This window comes from Frieseomelitta varia, unplaced genomic scaffold, assembly GCF_011392965.1.
Source record: "Frieseomelitta varia isolate USP_RPSP 00005682 unplaced genomic scaffold, Fvar_1.2 scaffold_338, whole genome shotgun sequence".
In the NCBI taxonomy this organism is placed as follows: Eukaryota; Metazoa; Arthropoda; class Insecta; order Hymenoptera; family Apidae; genus Frieseomelitta; species Frieseomelitta varia.
In genome coordinates this window covers 180435-207848 of record NW_025110077.1, presented here as the reverse complement: position 1 = coordinate 207848, position 27414 = coordinate 180435, and the positions used below count along the sequence as shown (strand labels likewise).

At 48.8% G+C, this 27414-nt stretch overlaps 1 protein-coding gene across 2 annotated transcripts in view; it reads left to right on the top strand.

The window, feature by feature from the left end:
* Positions 1-26563, top strand: part of LOC122530312 (protein dachsous) — a 281900-nt gene extending 255337 nt beyond the window's left edge. For both annotated transcript variants that reach the window (XM_043657148.1, XM_043657149.1), the window contains exons 6-17: positions 776-1184; positions 3954-4232; positions 4514-4737; positions 4962-5628; positions 5793-6143; positions 8659-8985; positions 10084-10570; positions 14522-15467; positions 16173-16458; positions 19570-19866; positions 22563-23019; positions 23227-26563. In XM_043657148.1, the coding sequence (XP_043513083.1) occupies positions 776-1184; positions 3954-4232; positions 4514-4737; positions 4962-5628; positions 5793-6143; positions 8659-8985; positions 10084-10570; positions 14522-15467; positions 16173-16458; positions 19570-19866; positions 22563-23019; positions 23227-25555 (7059 nt within the window). In that variant the 3' untranslated portion in view covers positions 25556-26563. The remainder of the gene's footprint in view (positions 1-775; positions 1185-3953; positions 4233-4513; positions 4738-4961; positions 5629-5792; positions 6144-8658; positions 8986-10083; positions 10571-14521; positions 15468-16172; positions 16459-19569; positions 19867-22562; positions 23020-23226) is intronic.
* Positions 26564-27414: the final 851 nt, after the last annotated feature.

Sequence of the window (27414 nt, the reverse complement as noted above, 5' to 3'; positions counted from 1 at the left end):
TGGTATCCAGACAATATCTCAGCAGCGACCGGCAGAGGGACAAGGAGGGAAAGAAGGGAAGTAGCAGCTAGCAAGAGTAACCTGGCTACAGTGAGCGTAACCCTTCACCCGCCGCGAACTAATAACGTACAGTTAGACACATTACTGCCTGCTCCCACGTCAGGTTCTCCTTCTAATGGTGGCCGATCTCCACTCTTCCTCCCTCTGTAACGCTGCCACCGTTTCGTCCTTCTTCCTTCGCGAAGACAAGGACCGCGATCCTTTCTATCCGCGTCCTCGTCCCACCCCTCGCCGATCCCGCTCGTCGCCTTCCCTCGTGGCTCGCCATCCATCATTGCCCGTGCGCCAGCTTCGTGCACGGGATACGAAGTTATATACCCTCGATCCTATGCTCCTTCTTCTTCTATTTCTCCTTTTTCTCTTTCTTCTTCTTCTTCTTCTTCTTCTTCTTCTTCTATTTCGACCTCCGTAACTCACGATCCTCCCGCGCTGGAAAATATCGACCGGTTCGAACGTATTTAGGGTTCGCGGCCTTCGGATGCGTTTAATTAATACTGAACGACCGGATCGACTGGTCTTGTCTCTCCTCGCCGCCTTCTTTTTCATCCGTCTCTCTTCGTCCGATCTCTGCTTTTCTTTCTCGTCTGCTCGAGAAACGAGTTTACGTTGCAGAAATTCAGATTTCCTCCACCGTGCCCACTTAAAGGACAGGAGAAAGTATTCGCGTGAATGAGTGTCGAGAAGCATGGCTCGTAAGGCAGACGTGTTTTCATAGATTCTTCAGGTGACCGCGGTGGACCTCGACACCGGCAATAACGCGCGGCTGAGTTACCGTCTTCAAGGATCGACGGCCTTCCGGATCAGTCCCAACACCGGCTGGATTTATCTCGCGCAGATTCTCGATCGCGAGACCTTGGATCGGCACGCGCTGACGGTCCTCGCGACCGACAACGGTTCTCCGGCTGCAACCGCCAGCGCTTCCGTGCTAGTCACGGTGCTCGACGACAACGACAACGATCCCCGTTTCGAGAAGGACTTTTACGGGTTCGAGCTGCTGGAGAATCTGCCCTCGGGCACGCTGGTCGGTTCTGTGAGCGCCTCCGATCCCGATCTCGGCAAGAACGCCCTGCTCAGGTACGCGGTGGTCCAGGCCAACAGCAGTTTCACCGTCGATCCTGACACAGGTAAGAGTTTTCTTATTCCCTTTCTTTCTTCTTTTTTTCTTTTTTTGTTTCTTCTTCTTCTTCTTCTTCTTCTTCTTCTTCTTCTTCTTCTTCTGTTTGCTGCGACCGACGACAACTGCGGACTACGTGTTTTCTCGTCGAAACGTGAAACGCTCGAGTGTTTACGAAAGCTGGCAGCCAATCACTGTGCAACTGTGGGGCACGACCGGCTAAAGGGATCCCACGAGTCCCTCGATCCGTTCAGAAAAATATTAGCAAATCCTCTTTGCTTTCGAATCTCGAAACCTTTGGTCGTCGAGCGTCGTTGCTACACGCGCGCGTTTCCGAATTTACCACACGGTGTTCCTTTTTCTTTCTCTTTCCTAGAGAGAGAGTGGTACGCCGCACCTTTAGTTCTCTGGCTGTTCTGTTTGTGAAGTCGTATTGAAGTCGAAGCGAGCGTCGAGCAAGACGAGAGAGGGAAAGGACGAAAAAAGAAGCGATTAATTTTCTAAATAGCCCGTCAGCCGTCGACGCTGTTTAATTTACGCGTTCGTCGACTGAGGCAACGGGCCCTTGCCATGTTGCGTGCCATTGTCGAGCAACGGTTCCCGTTGCGCGGTTGTGCAACAGCCTTTGGAAGCAGCAGCGTCCGAGAGAAACGGGGCGATAGATCCTCGGGGTTTCGTAAGTCCACGAAAACGGTTAATGAAATCGGTTTCCACACGTGAGCGCTGCGCGGAGCTGCTCTCGTCGTTCGTTCTGACTGGACGCGCCAGCATTGGATTTATAGCGGCCGAAGGTGGAGGAAAAGGAAACGGGTCGAGCGTAAATTTACTTTTGATACGAATGCCTTTAATTGGAGAACCGTAGAAAGGAATTATCGGGGATACGAACAGTGGGCGCGATTATTTCGTTTTTCGTAACATCCCTTCCCATCCGCTTCGTGGATATCAAAGTGTAATACCGTAAGAGCGGTGCTTTCACCTTGCCGGCGTGTAACGAATCACCGGAAAGTGGCCGGGTTCAGCGCATACCGCGAAACCACGCACGTATGTACGTTGCCCTCTCGTATGCTACGCGCATACGTGCTTTGATTGGCATGCGACACGGGAGTATTTGTGTACACGCCGGTTCGAGACCAGGCTGGTTCTCCTCTCCGGTCTCTGACTTTCGGTATCCAACCGAAGTTGAGAAGTCGCTTGCCTGTTTGCCGAGGAAGGGAACGCTCGTTCGAAGCGCGAGCCTTCGCCGCGCAGAAATAAAAATAATCTCTCCTGCCTCTCGCTGCCGGAAGTATCAGTTGTCCCGGTCGTACCGGTACTTCTATATTAACCCTCTTCGCGTTCGCCGAAGATTCTGCTCGATGTGCTACCGACGACGACGACGACGACGACGCGCGGCGAACTTGCGAGTGGAAACGGTCGAAACGACGGCGCGATATCGGCAGCGACCGGTTCCCAGCGAACCTTCCGCGAGAACCTCGTTCCGCAGGCTTCCGAGAAATCCTCTATTGATCGCGCGGCGGTGCGACGCAAGACGAGTTTTCCTAACGCGGCCTCGGGCGCAGCATGGATTTCCAAATATTGGAAGAAATGCAGTGAAACGGAAGGTGAGAGAGAGAAAGAGAGAGAGAGAGAGAGAGAGAGAGAGAGAGAGAGAGAGAGAACCTCAGCAGGGCACGTCCCCGTGACGAAGGGGACGAAGAGGCTCGTCGCACGGTCCCACGGTTAACACGAGAAACGCATTAGCACGCGTCCTACGATATACTTCTTATTGTTCCGCGATGGTATCCCCTCGATGCCGGCGCGTTTGCATGTTCCTCGTCGATCGTTTGTCTTCCGAACGACGAGCACACACGGCAACGTCGGGACGGGAGTTTCTGGTCGGTTCTGGTAGACGCGCGTCCGATTCGACTAGGTACGTCGAGAATTCGTTGAGGCACGCGGGTGTCTCGTGTGTCCCACCGAACAGCCCCTCTCTCGACCCCGTATACGAATTATTATCCCGATCCGTTTCCACGTCTCGGAATAGTTCTGCCCGGTTGGCTAGGCGCTTGCTTAATTACCCATTAATGCGCCGACCGTTCGAGAGAAGACAGCTCCGAACTCTCCCTCTCTTCTTCTTCTTCTCACGTTTCTTCTTTTTCCTTCTTTCTTTCTTTTTTTCTTTCTTCCTTTCTTTCCTTCTTCTTCTTCCTCTTTCTCTTCGTCTCTTATTTCTTCTTCTTCTTCTTCTTTTTCTCTCGCAGCCCCCGTACTCTTCGTGACTTTTGCGGGGCCATCTGCACCGCGAGATACATAATTACAGCGGGGCTCGTTACACGCATCCGCACGACTGTATACGCATCCGTGGTACAATTATAATACGCGAGAGGAGGACGGAGAGGAAATACGATAGCAAGGTGTCGAGGCGCGAGCAAGGAATTCGAGCGTTCGAACGGACGTCGCGTACGGCGCGTACGAACAGCGATTATCCAATTAACCGTCCCCGTCCGGGGAAATTGATAAGGTCGGTTTCCACGCGCGATGCTCGCCGATGATCGTACGTCTCACGTGCGCATCGCGAATTTTACGCCGTGAATATTTATGGCGATTCCATCCCCTTTGCGCGACTTTTTCTCCCACTTTCTGCCGACCTCGAGATACTCTTGTTGCGACTAATCTCGTGGACATTCTCGAACGTTTACTCGAACAGAAATTAATCGGAGAACGCAACAGCAAAGAGGAATCAAGCGGAAATTTAAAGGAAAGGAGACATTTTCGATTGATTTTCATTGGTAATTTTCAGGCGAGATTGCCACGAGAGAGCCGCTCGATCGGGAAACGAAGATCGTGCACGAGCTGGTCCTCGAAGCTCGGGACCAAGGTACCCCGTCGAGAGCGGCCAGAGTACCCCTCAAGGTTACAGTGTTGGACGTGAATGACAACTCGCCGGAAATCGTGGACCCACAGGGAGATGTGGTCAGCGTCAGGGAGGAACAACCGCCGGGGACGGAAGTGGCGCGTGTCAGGGCATTGGACCACGATCTCGGTGAAAATGCGTCTGTGACGTACACGATTCTGAAAGGTAACGGCGAACGAAGTCCGCGTGTTTCTTGATTCGCTTGAAAATAAACAAAAAAGCGCGCATAAAGAAATTAGTTGACTGTGCACGGTCTTAAAGACGATTTTCTCAAGAACATTAACGAGTCGATTCCGACTGACGTTTCGGTTTCGAATCAGTATACGTGCTCAACGAATTCGAATAGTATTCGTAGTATTCGGTGTTCGAACGTTACAACGTTACCCGAGTTTTTCAGACGAACGTCGATTATCTCACTCTCTCACGACTAACCTTGATCTCCGCAGACCGAGACTCGGATGGTTACAACGTTTTCACCATTGACCCAATCACCGGCATGATCAGAACGAAGGCGGTTCTCGATCACGAGGAGCGAAACGTATACCGGGTGTCCGTAAAGGCGACGGACGCGGGCCGACCGCCACGACACAGCGTGCGCGCGTTGAGAGTCGAGGTTCTAGCGCTGGCGGATAACCGGCCGACCTTTACCAGCAGCAGCCTTACCTTTAACGTGAGTATCATCGACCATCGCCGCCGCGAGCTGCTGCGCAACTTTCGTTCGTCGATCGTTCGAATTTTTCGCGCGATTCCTCGAGCGTCGTGTCGAAAACCGAATGAAAACTAAGGGGATGAATATATTTTAACGGAGTGTCTTTAAAATCGAAACTACTCTTTCAAGATCCTGCTAATTGAAGGGGGGGAAAAAAAAAAATTGTCACCGTTCGGTTCGTTTAGGTGCGCGAGGACGCCAGCATCGGGCAAGCTGTGGGATCGGTGTCGGGTGCAGGGCCAGCGGGTCGTGTGGCCTTCACCTTGGACTCGCTGACGCCCGCTAGCGAATTTCCAGCGTTCGACGTCGATCGTAGCTCCGGCCAATTGGTGGTCGCTCATTCGCTCGACCGCGAGAACGTCAGCGAGTATCACTTGGAGATACGCGCGTTGGACACCACGTCGATCGGCAACCCCCAGAGCATCGCTGTCTCGGTGAAGATTGTGATTGAGGATGCTAACGACAATCCACCCCGATGGCCGCAGGATCCGATAACCGTTCGCGTGTCGGAGAGGGCGGTGATCGGCTCCACCATATACAACTTGACGGCCGTCGATCTGGACAGCGGTTTGAACGGCGATCTTCGATACGGTCTGGTGGCCGAGTTTCCATCGAGAGGCAGCTTCGCGGTCGACTCGTTGACCGGCGCTCTCACGTTGGCCCGGCCGCTCGACAGGGAGGAGAGAGCCGAGTACACGCTGATTCTCAAGGCGTCGGATCGCGCTCCACCCGGCGAGCAATTAGCCTCGACCGTGACTGCGAGGATCGTCGTGCTCGACCAGAACGACAACGACCCGGTCTTCGTCGCGCCTGAATCCGCTAAAGTCGCGGTCACACCGGACCTCTTGCCAGGTGAGTGACACTTTTGCCAACTCGATTGTTTTTAAGGTGTTGGTTTCCTTTTTTTCTTTTTTTCAAATCGAATATCAAACGCGTCCTGAGAATCCTGAAGCAAGCGCGGAGAGACGAGTAGTTCAATTACAGAGCGGAATTATCGTAAATTGGCATCGTTGCAGGGGCGACGCTCGTGAGAGTGGTCGCCGTGGATAAAGACGCAGGTGACAATGGCCGTGTATCGTACGTGATTACATCGGCGAACGAGGAGGCGAGATTCTCGGTGGGTTACGAGTCCGGTATAGTGAGCCTGGAGAGGCCTATGGTGAGGTCGACCGAGCTCGAGATTACGGCCAACGATCACGGTTCCCCACCGCGCAAGTCCACGCTCAGGCTGATTTTGACGCTGGCTTCTGGACAGACGAACGGACCTCCTCGGCTACTGCTGGCCAATCCTGTCGCTAGAATTTCAGAGGATCTGCAGGTCGGCGCGCCGGTTCTAAACGTCGCCGGTCCTATCATCGCCGATCAGGGTAAGTTCGTTCAACCGTTCGTCTCCCTCGGAGGGTTATCGCGCGCGCACGCGCGTGCGAATCGTCAAGATCGCGATTCCCGATTCCATTTTTATTCCCGCTAAATAACGCGAGATAAAACTCGCCGGTTGGATTTACAACCGGTCAGTTTATTGATAAATATCCGGCTCGTATATATCACTCGCAGAGAGAGAGAGGGAGAGAGAGAGAGAGAGAGAGAAAAAGATGATCAGATAGAGCAACGTATATTCGGTGAACGCTTGCAAGAATAATACGGTTGGGACAAAGCCCCAACTCCGAGCTGCAACTCGGAGAACTTATCGATCTCCTTCATGTGCACGCACACACTGTGCCACCGTTCCACGACAAGGACGTACGGGAGGACCAAAAATGGGGCTACCCGCGCGGCTACCCTTTTAGGCGTTCCGCCGGCACGTCGTTATTGTTTCGGTGGTGCGTCGCTGCATAAAGTGCCACGGAACAGGAGGGGCTGTCAATTTAGCGCTCCCTGCGCCAACGGAAGGTGAAATTACATTCTCCTATCTTGTCTCGGGCCGCTCGATCCCCCATCTCCTCCGCAGTCCCTTCTTTCTATCCCTTCCCCTCTATCTCCGATCCTCTCTCTACTGGTCTCTCCTCGAGTTTGGCTGTCGCCGCGCGCCGGCATTCGCGCTACCACCTACACCGGCCCAGTCTTGCCTACAAGAACGGAGTATAATCGGTGCCGACCACTCCGGGCGAATAATACCCGATCCCGCTAATAGGAAAGCCCTGCTATGAAAATGCCACGAATAATTGCCTGGAATAATGCCCGGCCGCTGTGCCGAGCATTACAGTAAATTCAGCGAAATGACTCTCCTTCCCATCGCGAGTGCGTTCCACTCCGCGTGCTACGTCCGCGAAAAATACTCCGCCGGCCGCTGCCTCGTCTTTTCTATTCCTTTCCTCCCCGCTTCTTCCGCGACGCGTTAAAAGCTCCACGAAGCGAAGAATCCCGCCGGCGAGTAAATCTCATCGCCGGTATAGATAGAGGTCGGGACCTGCGGGATACGTTGCGCGTCGCACGTTTTCCCTCTACGAATCCACCTTTCATGGCTTCCGACTCACCCCGCCTTTCGCGACGCGAGTCGCGCGTCGTAAAGCAGAGCGAACGAACACGATGATTACTAAAAGCGCGCGCGCCTTGCCGAGCGTCGTTCCGCAAAGCGTTTCGTACGACCGACAACCGGCGGTATATATATCGTCTCGGTTTCGCGCTTATCTAGACCGGCGCGACCGTGTATCAGACGAGCGCATTAGCGCGCCCTGCAAAGGGCTCCGATATCCCGAAGGACGAAGAGGCTGCTGTTAGCGGGTCCAGAACCGCTAGCGAGGAGGAACGGACGAAAAGGGGCTTTGGGGGGGGGGGTGGAAGGATCGGTCGCGAAACAATGGCCGCGTATATCATCGTGCCGCCAGCCTGCCGCGGTACGCATAGGCAAATCACCGGTTCCAACCAACACCGACACCCTCGTACGTGTGGCACGAGCGTGTGCGTGTCGCCACCGTAACTACCGTTCTGCTGCGCTCGTAGACTCGGCCAAACCGCTCGCGATATCGAGAGCCTCTCTTTGTGCCGTCGAGTCGAACGCGCGTCGTTCCGCGGAATTTCAGCGTATATAACGAACGCGTTAAAACTCCGGGCGGGTCGTTTTCCACCAGAAAACGTCACTCCGCCGAGCTGAAACGACGACGGATAATGCGAGATTCTGTGGCGTAACGGTCGGCTCGCCGTAAAAATTCTCCCCAACGACACAGCCACGCTCTCGATCGTTTCGCTCTTGCGTTCCATCATACGTATTCCTCGAAATCACCTTTCTTCTTCCGTGCGACTCGCCCAAGCGAATGGCCCACCCAAATCTTCATTTCTATCTCTCTTGCGTGAACTTTTTCTCGTCGTCGTATTTCGTGATCTCGCGATCGTAACACGGCTCGGCACCGAGTGCCAGTAACCACCGATCCCAGTCTTTAGAGCTCTGCCTGAACTGTTTAATTGCATTGGCTTTTTTTACTTACGTTTTTCTTGTTTTTTTTTTCCTTCTTCCTCTTCTGCTTTTCGCGTCTCCTCCCGGCGTCCGGCAATCGTAAGAACAAAGCTGTTTCGCGAATCGAATTCTGATCGGTGTATCCTCGAGAATTTACGGATCTGGTCGTCTCGCGCTGTACGTGTCGATCTCCGAAATGGCTCGCTCGCTCTCGGCTTAAAACGCGTATGCAAACTGACCAATAATTTCGGATTTTCGGGGAGGACGCGACAGGGTAACGGCCTTGCCACGGAACGGGTCTCGGTCGCGTGGTCCTAATTTCTCGCGACGCATGGAACGCAATTTCGGCCGTGTCGTAACGTCGGCCAAAAAGGGGCGGGGAAAAACGTGTGAAGGAAGAAAAAGAGCTTAATTTTATTCCTACCCGTCGAATGAGAATACGAAACTGGAACGATTGTTGACGATGGTTCCGATGATTTCCGACTGCGCAGGTAACGTCAGCTTCAGTATACCGAGCAATCTGGCAGCGGACAAATTCTCCGTCACGCCGAACGGTCTGGTGACGTTGCGCGGCCCTCTGAATCGCGAGCTGGTCTCCCGCTACTCGGTTCCAATTCTGGCGAGGTCCAGCAAACTGTTGGACATCAGCGCGCTCGAGGTTCTAGTCATGGATGAAAACGACAACAGCCCTGAATTTCGACCGGGCTCGTGTTACACGCTCGCCGTACCGGAGAACCAAGGGACTTCCGTCATTCACACGATCGCGGCGGCTGATCTCGACGAAGGGAAAAACGGAGAAATTTATTACAGCATCGTAGGTAAGTGGTAACTCCAACGGTCCGTGTAACGTTTATCTTTACTTGCGCATACGCAAGTGGAGCTGGACAGTGATCGATTACTTTTATAACCATTTCTGAACGTAATCGTAGAAATCGTAATCGTTAATTTATCAATCGTAAATGAATTGATTAAAATGAACAAGTAAATCGGTAACAAATCAGTAATCGTGATCAGTTTTTGTGATCAGATTTTGGTCATTAATGAAAATTAATGAAATTTCAATCGTTATCAATTAATCAAAATTTTCGATAATTAATTTACTAGGAACTAGTGTTATGTATTTGTACATTGGAAATTGTACTATGCACTGTACATTATGTAAAACATATTATGTTTATATTTTTTATATTTCTTTATGTCGCCTTAATGCGTTCAGTAATAGACACTTATGTCTAAATATGTTAATTGCCTAAATTTATGCTTCTCAGTAGAACCTAAGTCTGCGTAAGTGCAGTATAACCCAATAGTGTTGCGATCATTATATGTTACTAATTCAAAACAATAAAAGTAATAAATGTGTGTTTTTACGAAATATTTACAATGTTAAACTATCTAATTTACAACTATATTACAAATTGTATTGTATTATAGCATATGTTACAGATTGTAATGTAGCAAAAGTGCAGTGATTATAATTACTCTTTCTTATTCATTATTTAATAATATAAAGTACCTTGAACTCACATTATCATCAATCTTTAATCAAATTCCATTTTGCCCAACTCTGCGTGTTCTCTACAAGTAGTGATATATATAAATAGTCGCACAAGTAGTGATATACATCAATCTTCAGTCTTTGAAGCTTCAGGATTAAAAGCCAAGTCTTTAAAAGTCTTAAACTCAAGCTGTTGAAGATTTAAGATTGAATCTCAAAGCTTTTAGAGTAACATTTGACAGTCTACGATACTGTTCATAATCATCATTGTATACAATTTAGACGGTTCTTCGAGTTTAAAGGTTGAAGGCTTCAGCTGAAGTCTTCAAGAGTCATAAAGAGTCGAATTTTCCAAGCTGCGCAGACTCAATGTTTTATTTTAATAAAACATTGCACGTTTATCGTTCCGGTCACTTTCTAGGTGGCAACATCGGCGCAAAGTTCACCTTGGATCCTGTAACCGGAATGCTGTCGATGTCGAATCTGGACCGAGAAGCGGTGTCCAAGTACGCGCTGACGATTTCAGCCAAGGACAAAGGTCGGCCTAGTTTGGAGGCGCGATGTAACTTGACCGTGATCGTTTTGGACGTGAACGACAACGCTCCGTCGTTCGTGCAAAACCAGTACACCGAGTCGAGGCCCCGAGGATCGGTCGCAAGTGCCGAGTATCCCGGATTCGCTTTGTCCAACGGCTTCTCGTACAGCTCCTCCAACTATCCGACAAACTATCACCCTAGCAAATACGTGGCCACCATTTCCGAGGACGTGGCGCCAGATTCTAGCGTAATGTCCGTGAGAGCGACGGATCCGGACCAAGGAGTGAATGGAAAAATCACGTATGCCATCGGCGAAGAAACGAGCTGGCTGTTCAGAGTTGACAACCTGACGGGCGTTATCACAACGGCTGGGTGAGTAGTCCATCTTTTTTCGACTCGCTCTATATTCAGAAGTTTGTTTACTTTACGGTAGGAATAGATTATTAGTTTATTTGTAACTCGTGTTTATTTATTTAAATAAGATTTACAGTCTGGGAATTGACAATAGCGGGTCGTTCGTTTGTCAAATCGATTAACTTTGCAAAACGAGAGATAGAGACACAAACGAAATACTGTGCATTTTTTTAAATAAACATTATTCAACTGTGCAAATAGTAAATATATATTAAACTGTGTGTTCTTTTAAATAAACTCAAATAAATATTGTAGAATATATTAATCTGATGAACGCATGAAATATTGTCTTTGGAATAGTTACATCTGAAATCAATTTCTACCAAAAGAATGTAGGTCTATGATGCTCTCTTTGAAATAATGTAAAATTGAGCGTCAATTAAGTGGATTTGACATCGAAATTCGAAAAAATTCAAAAAATTTCTACAGCGAATTTTTATGGTTGGCTGTAAGGTCAAAATTTTAATCTTCGAAGCGTGATTTGAAGGTACCTTTGAAAATACGAATTCGGGCTTAGCAAAATAGAGGTTTCACGCTTCATTGTACGACTTTTCCCCGCGATTAATTACAGCAGATTAGAGTACCGAGAATTTTTCATCGAGCGTATAATAAAATTTTACGAGTGGCCATAAACAATGGCGATTGTTTTTGCATTGTTGTATCGATGAGTTGCAGTAACGAAGCAACCAAGACGATGTGTACGCGACATAAAATTTTCAAAAAGTGAACACATATGCATATGTAACGTTCGAGTCATTCGCTGTTGTAGAGAGTTAATCATCGCACACACAGTTGAACATGGTACTTTTTCTCCGCTCGGTCCTCGAGCACAACTCTCTCACTGGCTTAACCCGCGTACCACTACTTCCTTCTCTCACAGTGAATTCTTTCCTTCGCGAGCAAACTAATTTCATTCTCGCGTTAATTACTGCACGATCTTTATTGCTCGTCCGATTAGGATCGCCGGTGGGCTATTACGCCGGTGCATCGGCACCCATAAAACGAAAAGACACATTGGAAGAAGGAGGAGCGGCCGCGATAAAGAAACGTAGAGAAAAGAAAAACCATCGCGCGCATAGGAGGGTGCCGGAAGATCTAGGAACGTTGTAAAATTATAAAGTCAGCCGATGTGCCATCGCGAACGACGCGCTCGTGGTCGATTAGTCGATTCCATATGCATAACCCGTCGGCACGGATCAACTCTGTTCTTCCTTCTGCCGTCTCCTTTCCTCCTTCGTCTCGTCCTTCTTCGGCTGTTGCGTCCTTCGCGATTATGCGCTCAGTGAACCCGTATCGAGCGAGGCGTCGTTAAATCCCTACCCCGTTGCCGCGGCTTCCGTCCTATCAAGGCCGAACTCGGGTAATTAACAGACGCAACCTCGCCGGAGGATCCCACGAACCTCGACCCCGACGTCGTTCCACTCTTTCCGCATAACTGGCCCCGGCGAAACGAAAGTTCACGCGACGAACGGTATCTGCCGTGCCGATTTCGTTTCCGATAGAGACGCGGACAGGTAAAAGAAGAGACAGAGAGAGAGAGAGAGAGAGAGAGAGAGAGAGAAAGAAGAAGAATAAAAGAAGGATGAGCAGCGAGCCGAGAAATAGGGAGATCTATAGGATGAAGAAGGGTGTCGGTGGTCGGGAGTAGGCACGCAGGAGCGTACTTTTGCCGCGCGACAGCCGTGTGTCATTTCAGCGGGACACCATGTGGCATTTCAATGCATTATTTCAGCCGGCAAAAAGCCTGATATGCAAAACCAGATCCCGGTCGGGCCACTCTTTCGCGATCTCTGTCTGCGGCTCTTTCTCTCTTTCTCTCCTCCCATCACTTGTCCCGGCGAAACTTTCTTTCCTTGCCGCGGTAGCCACCGATCCACGCGTTGTTTGTTGGTACTGTTGCTATTACTGTTGGCCGAATATTGAGCGGGAGGAGGTTATACCAGCGGGTTTACCGACGCTCTCCCCTCGTCCGTTCACAGGACCACCCGGAAGAGATCGGATTGATAACTAAGCCTCGGATTCGGTATCGATAACCGAAGGTCTGTCCTGTTGCTCGAGTCGAGGCGATACGATTGTCGCCGGCCGTCGTCATCCTAGGCGATGATTTTCGAAGCGGAAACGAACCGAGGAGCACGTTATCTCGGATCTCGGAACGATACGAAACGAAAATAGCAGCCCCTCGTACAGTCGACTTGCGGTCTCTGCTCGCTCGAATCGTAAATAACCCCGTCGATTTTGCGCGCTACCGGCGCGCGATTATTATTCCACGCTCGTTAAAGGTTATTACATGCACGTACGAGGGCGGCTATGCACGTACGCGGCAGAGGAGAGACGTCGTCGCGAAATTCGTTGGGCTCGCGTGACTTCTCCAAGCGGCTAATAAAGACAAAGTCGAACGACACGATAAATTACCCGCGACTTGCTGATTATCGCGCTCCTATCTGATCGGAATTCCAGAAAAAGAAAGGAAAGAAAAATGCCGGCCAATTGAATAACGTTACTCGTTAAACGGTCGCCTTCAATGAGAGCGAATTATGCATTCGAGCCGGGTGACGAGCGAGTCGAGCGAAAAATTTGCCACGATTGTACAATTTGATCAGAATTAATACGTCCGATAGAGACATTCGTTTGCTCTCGTGGACGTGGCACCTCCTAGCGTGTAAATTCTAGATAGTGGCAAGAGCCAGCGAGCAAAGGGGGAAACGAGGTGTTTGAAAAAAAAACGCGCGCAACTATTCAGCCGGTGAGAAGAAATAGAAGTCTAGCGAAGGTGGTGGACAGAGGGGAAAGCCCTAAGTCGATACAGCGATTTCTCGAGGCGTATAGCTCACTGGAACGTGGACGTTAAATTCGCTCGGTGGTAACGGCGAAGAAGCAGTCAACCTCCTCCTCCCCCTCTCCCCTGGCTTTCGTGCGATTTAAGACACGAAACAGCGGTCAGCGAGACACCGCGGTGGATCCGCAGAGTTACGGTAATGGCGGACGTGGATTACACGAGATCGCTGCGCGCGATTAAAGCTTCCGTCACACAAACAAGCTACCCGCCGTCGCGTTACGCCGCGCCGCGCCACCTTCCGCCTTTTTTAAATCCGGCCCCGGTTCGAACAATCGTCTGTTGACCGGTCAAATCAGAATCAAAGACGCGCGTGGAAACAAGACAGTAAGCGTCGAAGCAGTAATTTTCGATGTATCGGACTTGCCAACCTCTGATCTCAGAGCAGTTCCTCCTTCTTTTTGTATTTGTCGATAATTATCACTGTCAAGGCCAATGATACGTAACACTTACGACATGGATGTGCTTCAAACTCAGCATGTCATATTAAGAATTTCTAAAATTTGTGCGTAGAACTCGCAGGCTATGGGCTATTTATTGTTAGAAAACTAGGCACCTCATAAATTTAGTCATCAAGGTCTTCCATAGGATTGCCATGTCACAAACACGTGCATATTTGAAGTATTGCGCAATGGGACAGTTTCCAGGTGACAATGAGACGTTTTGGAGAAACCATATTTCCTAATTGGAAACATATCTCCCGTTCCTCAAAATCCTTTGGAAATGGTAACACACTGAGGAGATCAGAACACAAGGTAGAACAGTCAGATGAGAAGGAACACAAGATAGAAAACAGTCAGATAAGAACACTGTCACTTTAGCATTTAATGAAATCCGAGTCTAATAATCAGACGTCGGTATCTAGTCATTGGAACAAGCCAAATTTTCTGAAAAGCTTATTGCAAAGTAAAGACAATGCAAGTCAATCAGAATTGCTCATTTCCCACAAAAAAAAAAAAAAAAACAGTGAGTGGGTCCTTCGAATCCTAACCCAAGAGATCTACAACAGTCGTGAGTGTCCTTAGTGTGTCGACAATTTTTTTTATCGACGATTAGCGTACGATTGTCTGTCACAGGCCCCTGGATCGCGAGCGGCAAAGTTCCTACAGCTTCGTCGTGGTGGCAACAGACAGCGGCAAGTACGATGCCAGGAGTACCACGATCCCGGTGGAGATCCGTGTGAGCGACGTCAACGACAACGCGCCGGTCTTCGAGGAGTATCCTTTCCGCGCTCGTGTGTCGATCGGCACACAGCCGGAGAAGAACATCCTTCGAGTAGTGGCGACTGATCTCGACGACGGTCCCAACGGAGAGGTTGTCTACTCCTTTCTGCACGAGCAGGAGAAGCCTAAATTCAGGATACATCCGAACACGGGCGCGGTCACTGCCGCCTTGTCCTTGTCGCAGGATAACGGCAAGACTTATCACTTAGAGGTGCTGGCCAGAGACAAGGGGAACCCGCCAAAAAGCGCTCGAGGACTGATCGAACTTCAGGTGGGCGATCTCGCCGATTTGACGCCGGGGTTGAAATTTCAAAACGAGTCGTACGAGGTGGTCGTTCAGGAGAACTCCGCGGCCGGTACCGAAGTGCTCCAGGTCTCATCCGTGCGATCGGACGGCAGAAGGCAACACGTTTCCTACTCCCTTGGCTCGGGCAACGATTTCGGCACGTTCGCCATCGACGAAGATACCGGCCTGCTGCGCGTCAACGATCCGTCGAGGTTGGACGCGGAACTGTGGACCGATCTGAGGGTGAAACCGACGGAGGAACAAACCGAGGACAGTCGAACGAACTCGTGGGGTAGATCACTGGAGGGGCAGCAGTCCAAGGAGAAGCCCAGGGAAAGCTCGAAGCACGTTCTCACGGTGGCTGCCAGAACCAGCGGCCCCGATCCTTTGGAAGCGTACGTGAAAGTTGTGGTCAAGGTGTCCGACGTGAACGACAATCCGCCAGTTTTCACTCAAACGCAGTACTCGGCGACGGTGTTGGAGGGAAACGTTAAAGGAGATTTTGTCGTCAAGGTGAGTAAATAACAAGACTAGAATTCACGGTGAAATTTTAGCCAAATTTCGGTAAAGGGATTATACGGAATATTAATAAACTATTATTAAATATTTATATCGTTCAGAGCTCTTCACAAGGTTCCTTTATTTTACTTGCCGCAATTGCGATATACACTACCGTGCATAAGTATTTAAGTTTGAAAATAAAATACAATTCAAATGAATCTCTTTGATTTAATTTTAACATGTCCTGCGTTCTTTTTAACGTCTCAAGTTTGAACAAACTATATAGAAGAAAATTTTTATTAACACTTCTCTGTTGAATTTTGCACGAAACATTACAGATTCATTTTATTTCTTAAAATGTGAGTAAGATCCAAGTGTAAATATTTGCAGAACGTAGCTGAAACGAAATTTCCATTTATCGAAACAACATTATTTAATGAGCGTTTCGAGATTGAAATCATAAATTGTTTATGAGTAAAAAGTATCGCATCAAAGTAGATATAAATTCTCAATTTTCTCAAAATAAACAGTCCAAACGCAGTTAGTGTCACAATATCTTTAGCCATTCTACGAAATCCCGTGGAATTTCCTTCCCTAAACGTATCCAGTCGCAGAAATCACGATCTACGACATTCATGAAGGCGAGATTCGCCTTCACTTCTGTTTACAATCGCTTGGCAAATGAAATCGTAACAACTTTGCGCCCGGTTTGCACAGCTTTCGGCGAGCGACGCGGACCAAGGGATGAACAGCAGGATCTTGTACCATATCGTGGACGGTAATCCGGACAACGCGTTCACCATCAGTCCACCGTACAGCGGCATAGTTCGGACCAACATCGTGCTCGACCGTGAAATACGAGAGAAATATAGACTAACGATCATCGCGACGGATCAAGGGAACCCACAGTTGACAGGAACGGCCGCTCTCAGTGTTCGCGTGATCGATATCAACGACAATCAGCCGACTTTTCCCGAGCACAGCATCATCTCCGTTTCCGAAGGTAAGGCTACCGTTAATTGTTATCAACGACGTTAAATTAGAATCAGCCGGCAACGTAAATGGCAGAGTTATAAATGTCATCGGGCCTTGGAGCTAATTAGGACCTTGGGCCGGTCGTATAGTTCAATTATAACGTTTGTCCCTCTCATCGCGCGGCCGAGGCGAAGGTTAATCGACGATTATTAGTCTCGTCACGGCGCTGCGATCGTACGCCAGAAAATTGTACGAGCAGGCGCAAATTTCGCAATTAACTTGTTCCTCTTGTTTTCTTTCACGATCAACCAGATCTCTGGCCTGTAGAAGCCTGACCTAATTGTCCGACGAGCTCGAAAGTGAAACTTCGAACTTTCGTTCCCAATTTCGGGAGAATTCGACTTCATTTATCCTGTTATTTTGTTCCGCCTGGAGAATTAGACAACTGGAACGAAGTTGAAAGATGATCGGTTTCGCGCGGAGTAGGAAAGCAGGTGGAAAAGAACAAGGAAAGCATGGGCAACAGAGGAAACAGAGAGGAACGCGAATTAGTCGGGAGTGCACGCTACTCTCGATGTATAAAGTTAAGTGGGAAAGGATTTATGTTGGCATTAAAGTCCAACTGTTCGAAACAATCTACATAACTTAGGCGAGGCTGCAGTTTGCGGTCTCTGTTCTCCTCGTCGTTTTACGATGTTCGTCCCTCTCTGTTTCATATTGTTCCCCACTGACAGATACGAATCAATGGAACGGCACCGAGCGAACGTGGCCTCGTGTTTGACGTGCAAACGCCAGCTTCGCTATCGTTCCTTTCGCGAGAAATTTTATCAGATTTTTCTCCAGAGTAAGAGTGTTAAAGATGGCGAGGAGACGAAAAATTGTAAAAAAAATTGATCGCAATCGCTCAAAACCACGCACGTTCCGTTTTTTTTCTTCGAATTTTTCCGTCTTCGAAGAACAATGACATTTGAACGCGCTTTATTTAATTTATACTGTAATAATATAATATACCTCTCTTCGTCCCTTTCATCTAGAGTTGAGCTAATTATATTCTGACTTTTTGCCTCACTTAAAAATAAAAGCTTGTACACTCTCCCCTTAATGGGAGAGTATACTTTCCCACCGATGGAAATGTTATGCTTCGATCGTCGATACGTTCTATCACTCGTCATTCGACTCATTTCTCGCTGGTTACTTCTTCGAGTCGCGCGGCAACGAAAGGACGATTTCTGAAGCCGGGCCCCCGTGTTCGTACTTGAGCCAGGCGCACGATAATTGTTTTTAATTATCCCCCCGGTGGAAACCCGGCGTGTGTAATTATCGTTCGGCCTAAAACGAGAGGTGCGGCTCGATAGTCCACGCCTTTGTTCCTGAAGGGTCTTCCTCGTCCGGCGTCCACTAGACGGGAACACGCACGCACGCATGCACGCACACGTGTATCTAAAGGAGGATTTAATCGACAGCATCGATCGTATCGGCTCCGAAAGTGGCACTGACACGAGAAATCGAAACAATGGTAGACCACCGACGAGCGGATTTTCCGTACAAGGAGCACACCGCCGACATCGTACTCGTATTTACGCAGCCGATCCGCGAATACCGAGGACCCCCGGTAATCAGAATTACCGCGGCATAACTTACGGAGATGGAGTGGGCCCCGATGTGAATTTATTATTTCGCGTGCGGCGGTTGCCTGCATGCTCTTTCAGCATGTTTCTCGGAATATCACCGGAGAGAGGAGCGGAAAAGCGTGCGCGAGAACGTCCGCGGACAGATATCCTCGCTTTCCTCTTCGATTTCCGAGGAACACGACCGGCGCTGAAGCAAAGCGAAGCTGAATGTTCACGCGACTTTTAATCTCTTAGCTCGTGACGATTTCAAAAATGTGTATTCACATCGTAGCACAGAGTAGCACGGGCAGTTGCTGTAAAATTGAATTGAATTGTAAGGAAACAATAGCAGTTTGTTGCTTCTTTTTTTTTTTTTTTTGAAAAATCGATAATTTCATCGTATAACCTAATCAATATTGTTTACAATGCTTAAATATTCATGATTTTCTTGTTAAATAACAGGCTCAAATATTTGGGAGAAATAAAGAGAAATTAGAAATTTAATTTAGTTCTTTGATATTTCTTAAAGCAAGGTACTACCAATGGTTTCCTTCAATACGCTCTAGTTTACACGGGTTATTATTTCCATTATTTTTTTCAATGTCTGAAAGATGATGCTTTTCCAGCAGATACACGCAAATCGTATCCAGATTGACTTTCACGCAATAGAACAACTCGCGCGTGCAAGCGATCGTAGCAAGAAAATGTTTAGAAATCGACGTAAACAGAACTGCAAAATCAAAATATTTCGAAATATCTAAATTATACAGATATGTTTTATTTTCCACAAAAGATTTAATTCAATTGGCAAATTATCGTTACTTTCACGTCACGAAGAAATGGCAATTTTTCACTAAGAGGTTAACGATCACTAGATTGGGACGTGTCGCGTCGTTTCATCGCGGAATAATTCAGTCCAGCTTCATTTAGCTTTCGCCAAAATCCTATTTCGCGTGGTATATCTTCCACCGCGATGGCGGCCGAGTCATCTCGTAGTTCTCTCGTAGTTTGCCCACGACGCGCTCGAGATTATCGCCCACGATCCTCCAGCGACCGAATCTCGAACCGACGTTCTTCTTAGCACCGGCGCGATAGAGGAAGCCGATAAGGGGCGATTCAATGCATTTTAAACGACTCCCCCGAACAGTCTTTAGCTTCGCGGAAGAGCGCGAGCCCGGACTCGGCCGAGATTGCAACACGAGCGTACTCTATATACGTACGTATCGCGAATGATCGTCTGGCGGTGACAAAGTGGCTTCTGGCCGGGAGTAAAAAGAAAAGAAAAGAAAAAAAAAAGAAAAGAGACCAAGAGGAACGGGTTGGCCCGTGTAACGACGCCATTCGTCAGTAACAACGGTGTCTGGCGTTGTACCGCGATGAACCGGCTGCCGTTCGATGTTGTGCGACTAAACGGTTCATCAAGGAACAAACTCGTCTTGGCTGTGTATGTCGTGGTGCTCTCTTCTCTAAATTTTCGCTGAAGTTCGTTCAAATTCACGCAAAAATTGTGCGTTTTGTGCGTTTTGTAGGTACCACCGTTGGCACCGTGTTGACCACCATCACGGCGAACGACGTGGACAGCTCTCCGGCCCTGATCTATCGATTTGGCAACGTGACCAGTCCCGGCCCCTTCAGCATCGACAGATACGGAGGCAAAGTGGTTCTTCGTAGACGCCTGGACGCCGAAACAAGGTCGGAGTACAGCCTGCAGGTCATCGCCAGCGACGGTATTCACGAGGCGACCACGGATCTGATAGTTCGCGTCACGGACCTCAACGACAACGCACCGCGATTTCAACAGTCCGCTTACATCGCCACGCTGCCTGGTGAGTAACTATGTCTTCAGCGTCGTTCGAAAGTTCTTTCCGCTCTGAAATGGTTGAAACGGTAACAAATAGTAAAGTAGCGAAAATACTAGAGGTAGAAATAGTAATTTTAAAGTGGTAAATTCGCGCGAAATTCAAAGAACAGAAAGTGGTACATTGAAGTTACGTTTTTTTTTCTTTTTTTTTTTTGTGAAACGTGAAGGTTTAGTTAGGCTCGCGCAAAATTTGAAGATGAGAAAATCATGATACGTGAAACGTAGCAGTCTGAGAAGAGTCCAGAAGGGAATCGCGGTAGAACATAGCTGCGGGAAAGTTTTTCACGAATCGAAGGTAGCAGACTCGCGCGGTATTCGAAAATTTGTTTTTTCATACGTTACAGTAATTTCTTCTACAACAATACAAGTAATTAGAATGATAGACGTGATAGAGTGGCATGAAAGTTTTCTCTTACGTAATGTTGATTTGTGTAGGCGAATGTTCCATTTGAACTGAATTTACCGTGTAGTTTGAGAGAATATGGTCTTTTTTTGTCCATAAATAATATAGTTGAGCAATCAGAAATTTCGGATGATCGCTTGCGCCTCTGTTGTATCATCGTAGCTTGACATTTCCTCTTTCATTGTGGAAATCTCGATATCATCACATTACATACTAGGATTGCGTCAATTGCAGCAATTGCTCTTATCGTTTTACTTTCAAATCGTTGGAGGGATTGTCCCCAAGGGAACATAATAATGGAAATTTGCTTACCGAAGAACTTTTCATCCGACGCGCATAATTCAAAGGATAGGAAAATCGCAGCGTATCTATTCGATCGACATCCCTGTCGGAAGGATTTTCGGCGAAAGAAGCGGCACACGAAGAAGTGAGGAAAGAGGGGCGAAAGAAGTGGACGGCGGCCCGAAGCGAGTCTCTCGGCGCGAAATAAACGCGAGTTTAAAAACTGGTTTTTAGTAGAGACACGTTGTCTTGTTGCCCGTGTTCCAAACTCGAATTGACACCGCGCCGAGATAAAGCGCGGGAAAGAGACGCAAAGAGAGCGAAAGGGTGAGGGGGTGGGAGCGGGGTGGGGATGAAGAGGAAGGACGCGCACGGCAAGCGTCGAAAACGACGAAAAGAAATTGTGAAGGGAAAGGGGGGTCGGGGGGATCGATGAAAAGCTAGCTACTCGAACGGCGAGGGGAGCTCGCTGCTGCGAACGAATAATAGAGTGGAAGAGAAAGGCAAGACGAACGAAAAGGAACGGCGAGGAGAGAGACTGGCTAAGGAAGAGGGACAAGGACGAAGAGGGGGGCGGAAGGGGGCTGTGGAAGAGCAGAAAGGGGGGGACGAGGAGAATTGCGAACGCCTCGCACATAAATAAACGCGAGGACACCGTTTGCGAGGCAGCCGAAAAGCCGCCTTCGCCGCAACCGCCGGCCGAGATCGCCGGCTTCGAGAGACTCTCTCGAAACTTATTAAAAATACATAGGCCCGCGCCTAATGGTGTATTTGGGTGGGCGGCAGAGGGGCGACGGGGGAGGCTGGATTGGCAGGAGGACGTGGAAAGAGTTAAAGGGGGGTTGAGAGCGGGGGAAGGGGGAGCTCCCACGGCGAATGCTCCCTCGCGAATTTGCATTATTCTTTTCGTCTCTTCGCCACGGAATTCGCCACGTGGATTCACGAATAGAGAGGAGGATTGAGAGTATTGAATTTTGGGGAAATACGTATTCTGCGGGAAAGCGAGAGATCGATCGATGACAGTCGCTTCCTTTCGTGACACGTGCTCACTCCAATTTTCTCGAATAGGTTCGTGCAGCGACAAGCGAACGAGGAAGACACGGGTGAATCCGGCGATTATCAATAAACAACGTTCAACCGTTCCGGGGTGGATAGAATAGAAATTTGAGAATAAGAGACGGGATTAACGAAGCGAGGGGAGAAAGCTCGGCCAGTAATAAGAATCCGTCCCAGTGCAAGGCGTCACGTGAGACGAACACGCATACTCCACGGTCATATGCACCTCGCAATAATTATAGAGTACCTGTCACTTCTCGGTTGAGATTCCCCCTTTTCCCTCGCCTCGGACATTCCCAAAGGCCTGCGCATTTGCCAAGTTTTATATCTCGGCCTCTCCTCCTCCTCCTCCTCCTCCTCCTCGTCGCCGCCTCTCTTCTTCCTCTCTCCCGTCTTCCATTCTCCCTCTTTGTCTTTCTTTTTCGCTTTAGGTCGGAACTTGGCACATTAATGCCGAGTTATCCGACGATTTGAAACGCATCGAAATGATTTTTGTAGCCGCGAAGCGCTCCGGCTGGCCCTCACGGCTCGCCGGAGCGATTTATATAACTGGTTATTATTTCATACTTCCGTTCAGCCCGATGTCAGGACGGCTTATCCTCCTCCTTTACCGAGAAAAGAAAAGAAGTTGGTCGGTGGCGATGGTGGTGGTGGTGCTACTCGAGGACGTGGTACCACCGACAAAAAGAGGCGGAGGGTACTTGACCTCGCGCCCATGATTCCTCGATCTTTGTCCTGGCCCTTTTTCGAGCACGCTCACCCATTTCTTACGAGCCGACCGACGCGATCGATTCTCGACACTCTTCGTCTTCAATACTCACAGTTTTTCAATACTCACAGTTTTTTCACCGTACGCCTCACGTGTAGGAAAAACATGATACTGTTACTTCATCTTCGTTGTTCTCTCTTCGCTGTTGCAGAGGGGAGAGGAGATTTGCAGGAAATTTTGACGGTGAACGCGACCGACGACGATCTTACGGAGGACAACAGTCGGGTGCGATATTATCTGCTGAAACCTACCAAAGGTTTCTCGGTGCATCCAGTCACCGGCGTTCTGACGGTTAATCGTACCGCGATACTAAGACCGTTGCCCAAAGAGGTGGAGTTGGCCATCGTAGCGGAGGATTACGGCAAGCCACCGGCGTCGTCCATATGTTCCGTGGTCGTGCGATTGAGCAGCTTGAAGAGCAGCCTGCCCGGCAAAGAGTACAAGGTCACTGTCAAGGAAAATACTTTGAAAGGCACCACTCTAATGAGGTTGTCCGACGTGGACCTTCTGGACGGGGCGATCGTGGCTGGCGATGACAGCGGAACGTTCGAGGTGTCCAGAGGCAAATTGATCCTCTCGAAAACGCTCGACAGAGAAACGAAGGACAGGTAAGGGCGATCATTTTTCAACGCTTTCGATTACCACGTTACCAAATTGATCCAGTTCTCGATCTTTGCTCCTACGTACCTACTGACTTGTTCTACATCTGCCAACTTCTAGTCTTTATTTTCTGACGTTGCGCCCTTCGTAATTTCTGTTCCGCGCCATCGTTCCGTATAAGCGAACGGATTAACAAAGAATTGTGTATTTTTCAGGTACGTTTTACGGTTAGGCTCGAAGAACGAAAATATGACAACCGGATCGCTGGTAGGAGGCGAGCCTGTCACGGTGATAATTACAGTGGAAGACGTAAACGATAATTATCCCCGTTTCTTGGAGGATCTTCACCAAGTGTCGATCAAAGAGAACGCAGCTCGCGGCACCACAGTGGCCGTGTTACGCGCCAAGGACGACGATCTGGCCGGAACCACGGCCGCAAACTTACTGTACGAGATCACTTCCGGTAACGACGGTGGCCTCTTTCGGGTAGACAAAACCACCGGCGTGGTGCTGGTAAACGCGACTTTGGATTGCGACCTCGAGCCAGACGTTCACAACCTAGTGGTGATGGCGTGCGACAGCGATCCGGCCTCTCCTCTCTGCGCCTTAACGAGGCTTCGCATTCGTCTGGAGGATGTGAACGATAATTCGCCGAAATTCCCAGTCTCGGAGTATCTGGAGTTCGTCGGCGAGAACGAGCCGATTGGTACCACCGTATTTTCGGCGCGTGCCTCGGACTTGGACCGCGGTATATTTGGATCGTTAAACTACAGCATCGTGTCGGCAGCGGCGACCGGATTCTCCGACATCGACGATAGTTGGAAGTTGTTCGCCGTGGACGGGAAGTCCGGAACGGTGACGACACGTGCCATTTTCGACTACGAGCTGCGAAATCGATACGCGTTCACTCTGCGCGCCACCGACACGGGCGGTCGAACGGCGGCCGTCAGAGTCCGAGTTGAGATCGAGTCCAGGGACGAGTTTTACCCGCAGTTCACGGAGAGGATGTACAAATTTGGCATAGTGAGCGGTGCCCAGGTGCTTCCGGGGACAGTGATCGGTCACGTGACAGCGACAGACCGAGACAAAGGTCCCGACGGACGAGTCGTTTATCAATTGACTTCTCAACACCCGTACTTCAAGCTGAATCGTACTACGGGCGCCCTGATCGTGAAGCAGAAGCTGGTGCACATCGACATGGACGTGGAGGAGTCGTCGAGGTTGGTGGTCAGTGCCAGTTCCGGTAGACAGGGCTCCTTGTCGAACATGACTGTGGTAGAAATCACGTTGACGGACGACAGCGACTCGAGCAAAGCTAAAGGCGCGACAGCTCTTGCTACTCCGACCGACGTTGGATCGAACATGGCGGTCGCAGCGACCGGAGGACTGGCCGATTGGGCGTTGGGTTTGCTGATCGCTCTGCTTCTCCTGGTCGTCGCTTTCGGCGCTATTTTTCTCTATCTTCATCTTCGAAATCGAAGGCACAAGAAACCCGGCACGAAACCGGGTTTGAATGGGGAGAATAACGCCACCGCGTCCAACAGCTACGTAGATCCGAGCGCATTCGACACCATACCGATCCGAAGCGTGGCCGGAGTGGTCGGTGCAGGAGGTAACGGTGCTGGGAACGGTAACGGAGGTGGAGGCGCTGCATCCTGTCAGTTTGCACCACCAAAATACGACGAGATACCACCGTACGGCACCTCCGGCCAATCTGGACAACAACAGGCGACGTCCGAACTGTCTGGTAGCGATCAGTCCGGTTCGTCTGGCAGGGGATCGGCCGAGGACGACGGCGAAGACGAGGAGATCCGAATGATCAACGAAGGCCAGCAGACTGGGGACTCAGCTAGCGATCTGTCGGTTCACAATACTCAGGAATATCTGGCCAGGCTGGGCATCGTTGATCCTCCGGCCGGAACTCCGCGAAGACCACCAGAAGCACTACCTCTCGACAGTTTACACTTGTTCGAGGACGAGGCTGCCACCGAAGCGGACATCGCCACACTGATTTACGGGAAGATCGGTGAGCCAGGGAGGCCGATGTCGGGTTTAGAAGTTCCTGGTGGTCCGTCCATGAACGGATCCCTGAGCTCTATCGTGCACAGCGAGGAGGAACTAACGGGGTCGTACAATTGGGACTATCTGCTCGATTGGGGACCCCACTATCAACCACTTGCTCACGTGTTCAGTGAAATTGCCAGGCTGAAAGACGACGCTGCTAGCGTTCAAAGCGGGAATTCCGGCAGCAGCGGGAAAACCAAGTCTGTACATAAAGCTCCGCCGCCGCCATTGCTCACATCTGTTGCTCCTCGATCGTTGGCGGCTCCCGCATTAGCCAGGGGGATCCTTCCGAGATCTCCGATCAGTCACGACGCTTCCACATTTCCGTCGGCGGCCCTTAGCCCGAGTTTCTCCCCGTCCTTGTCTCCTCTCGCCACCAGAAGCCCTAGTATCAGCCCTTTGGTGCCACCTGCCACCCAAAGATCCAGTCAGAGCGTCAATAGAGGTATTCCAGTCACCGACGCCGAGTTGAGGATCTAACGAGATCGCCTTCAGGTACCAGCGTTAGTAACGCTACAGTTTGAAATCGGTGTTGTCATGTACAGTCGGTAAGATCGATTCGAGAGTTGTCCAATCGTGGCGACTCGGTTTCGTGTGATTCCAGTGTGCACTGTGTATAAAGTAGAGACTTTAAGCTGACTGGAGGGAATTTTCTTTTTTTTTTTTTTTTTTTTCCTTTTCAATTTTCCTTTTCCCTCCGTGATAGACCAACGCCTCTTTTACGCGTCTTAGTTGTAGCATCGAAACGAACGTTTGTAGATATCCACGCGCAATGATCCTAACGTATATAACGTATATTTTTTCAACGTACGAGAAAGAGGCGACCGCGCGATATTTTTCGATATTTTTCTAAAGACAGATGTACGACTGTTACTCGATCGTCGGCCGATCGATAGCTGAAATAATACTCGTTTTGTTTGTACATAGGGAAGCCCGAGATGGGCGCCTAGCCGCTAAGTGATCGTGTAAATAATACTCATGCGAAAGGACAAAAACAGAAGTAATGCGTTATAATCAAAAGATAGACTGCCTCCAATTCGATGTTCACACCTTCGTGCCATGCCCGGTGAAACGCGCGGCTGTACATCATCAAATTTTATTGGAGACCGAGTGGGATCGGTCGATCCACTCGGACGAGCGTTTCCTCGAGCATGGGGCGATGCCAATCGGTTAAAAACGCGTCGACACGAGCGAACTGATTTATCTGATATTCGTGCTCGCGCAACTCCAGAGAATTCCTTTTACGCCTCTCCAGTTGTCATTTCTACTACTTTGTATTCGTCTCGTCTTCCGATTGTTATTTTCGATGTAACGGAAGACGACGACGTTTTTCTTTCAGCCAGGTACGTTATACATAAAAAAATTAGGAAATAGATATGTCATATTTTGTATAAAAAAAAAAAAAAGGACAACTCTTTGTACAAAGACTCTTCTGTGAGCCAATGATTCACTTTACGGTGAATTCTAAATAAATGAATTTTTTAGGAATTTATTTTTTTTTTCGATTCCTTTGTCACGGACGAAGTACAGAATAGCTAATGTTTTCTTATAAGATATTTAATGCTTTCTGATATTTTGCGTTTCAAAAGATCAAGCAGATTTCTGTATAATTACGAAACGTTATAATTTTTTACGAAGTTATAACAGTTTAAAGTATCGATAATTCGCCATATGTTCAATTGTGCTCTCTGTCGTAATATCATCAATGTGATTATTGATTGTTGTAATTCTAAAGATTCTGATTAGAATGGTTATAAAGAACATTTATTCCGAATGACTGCGATGTCCAACTATTACCTGGTTCGATTACAGTTCACGTTTCAGTTTCCATATCGACTCCAGTATTTTACTTTTTCAATTCTATGTTCTTGTGTCGATTTTTCCATAATTAACGTTTATATGATATCTCACAGGACTTAAAGGGACGAGGAGGAAAGGCATTTCGAAAGAAAGACACGGTAGACGGACTTGTATAAATCTGCATCTTGTAATACAACACGTTGAGCCTTACAAGTATATTCACATGTAGTTTTTGAAATATTTTGATAAAGTTTTTTTTTTTCTATTCGCTCTCTTCAGATTATAAGACTACGAACAAAGCGGCCTTTCGTATACGCAGTTTGAACGAAAAATGAAACTGAACGTTACGCAAACGGTCGGGCTACGGCAAAATTCGAAAATTAAGCGGATTCAACGCAAAATTCAACGACCGGCGAACCTAAAAAAAGCAAAAAATTTCGTCGAACGAAAACGGCGACGAAAGCAGCGAAAGTAAATTCCAAGTCTCTCTCGGCGAAACCACGTGTTATGTTTCTCAAGCAACAAAGAGCTCGCTACGA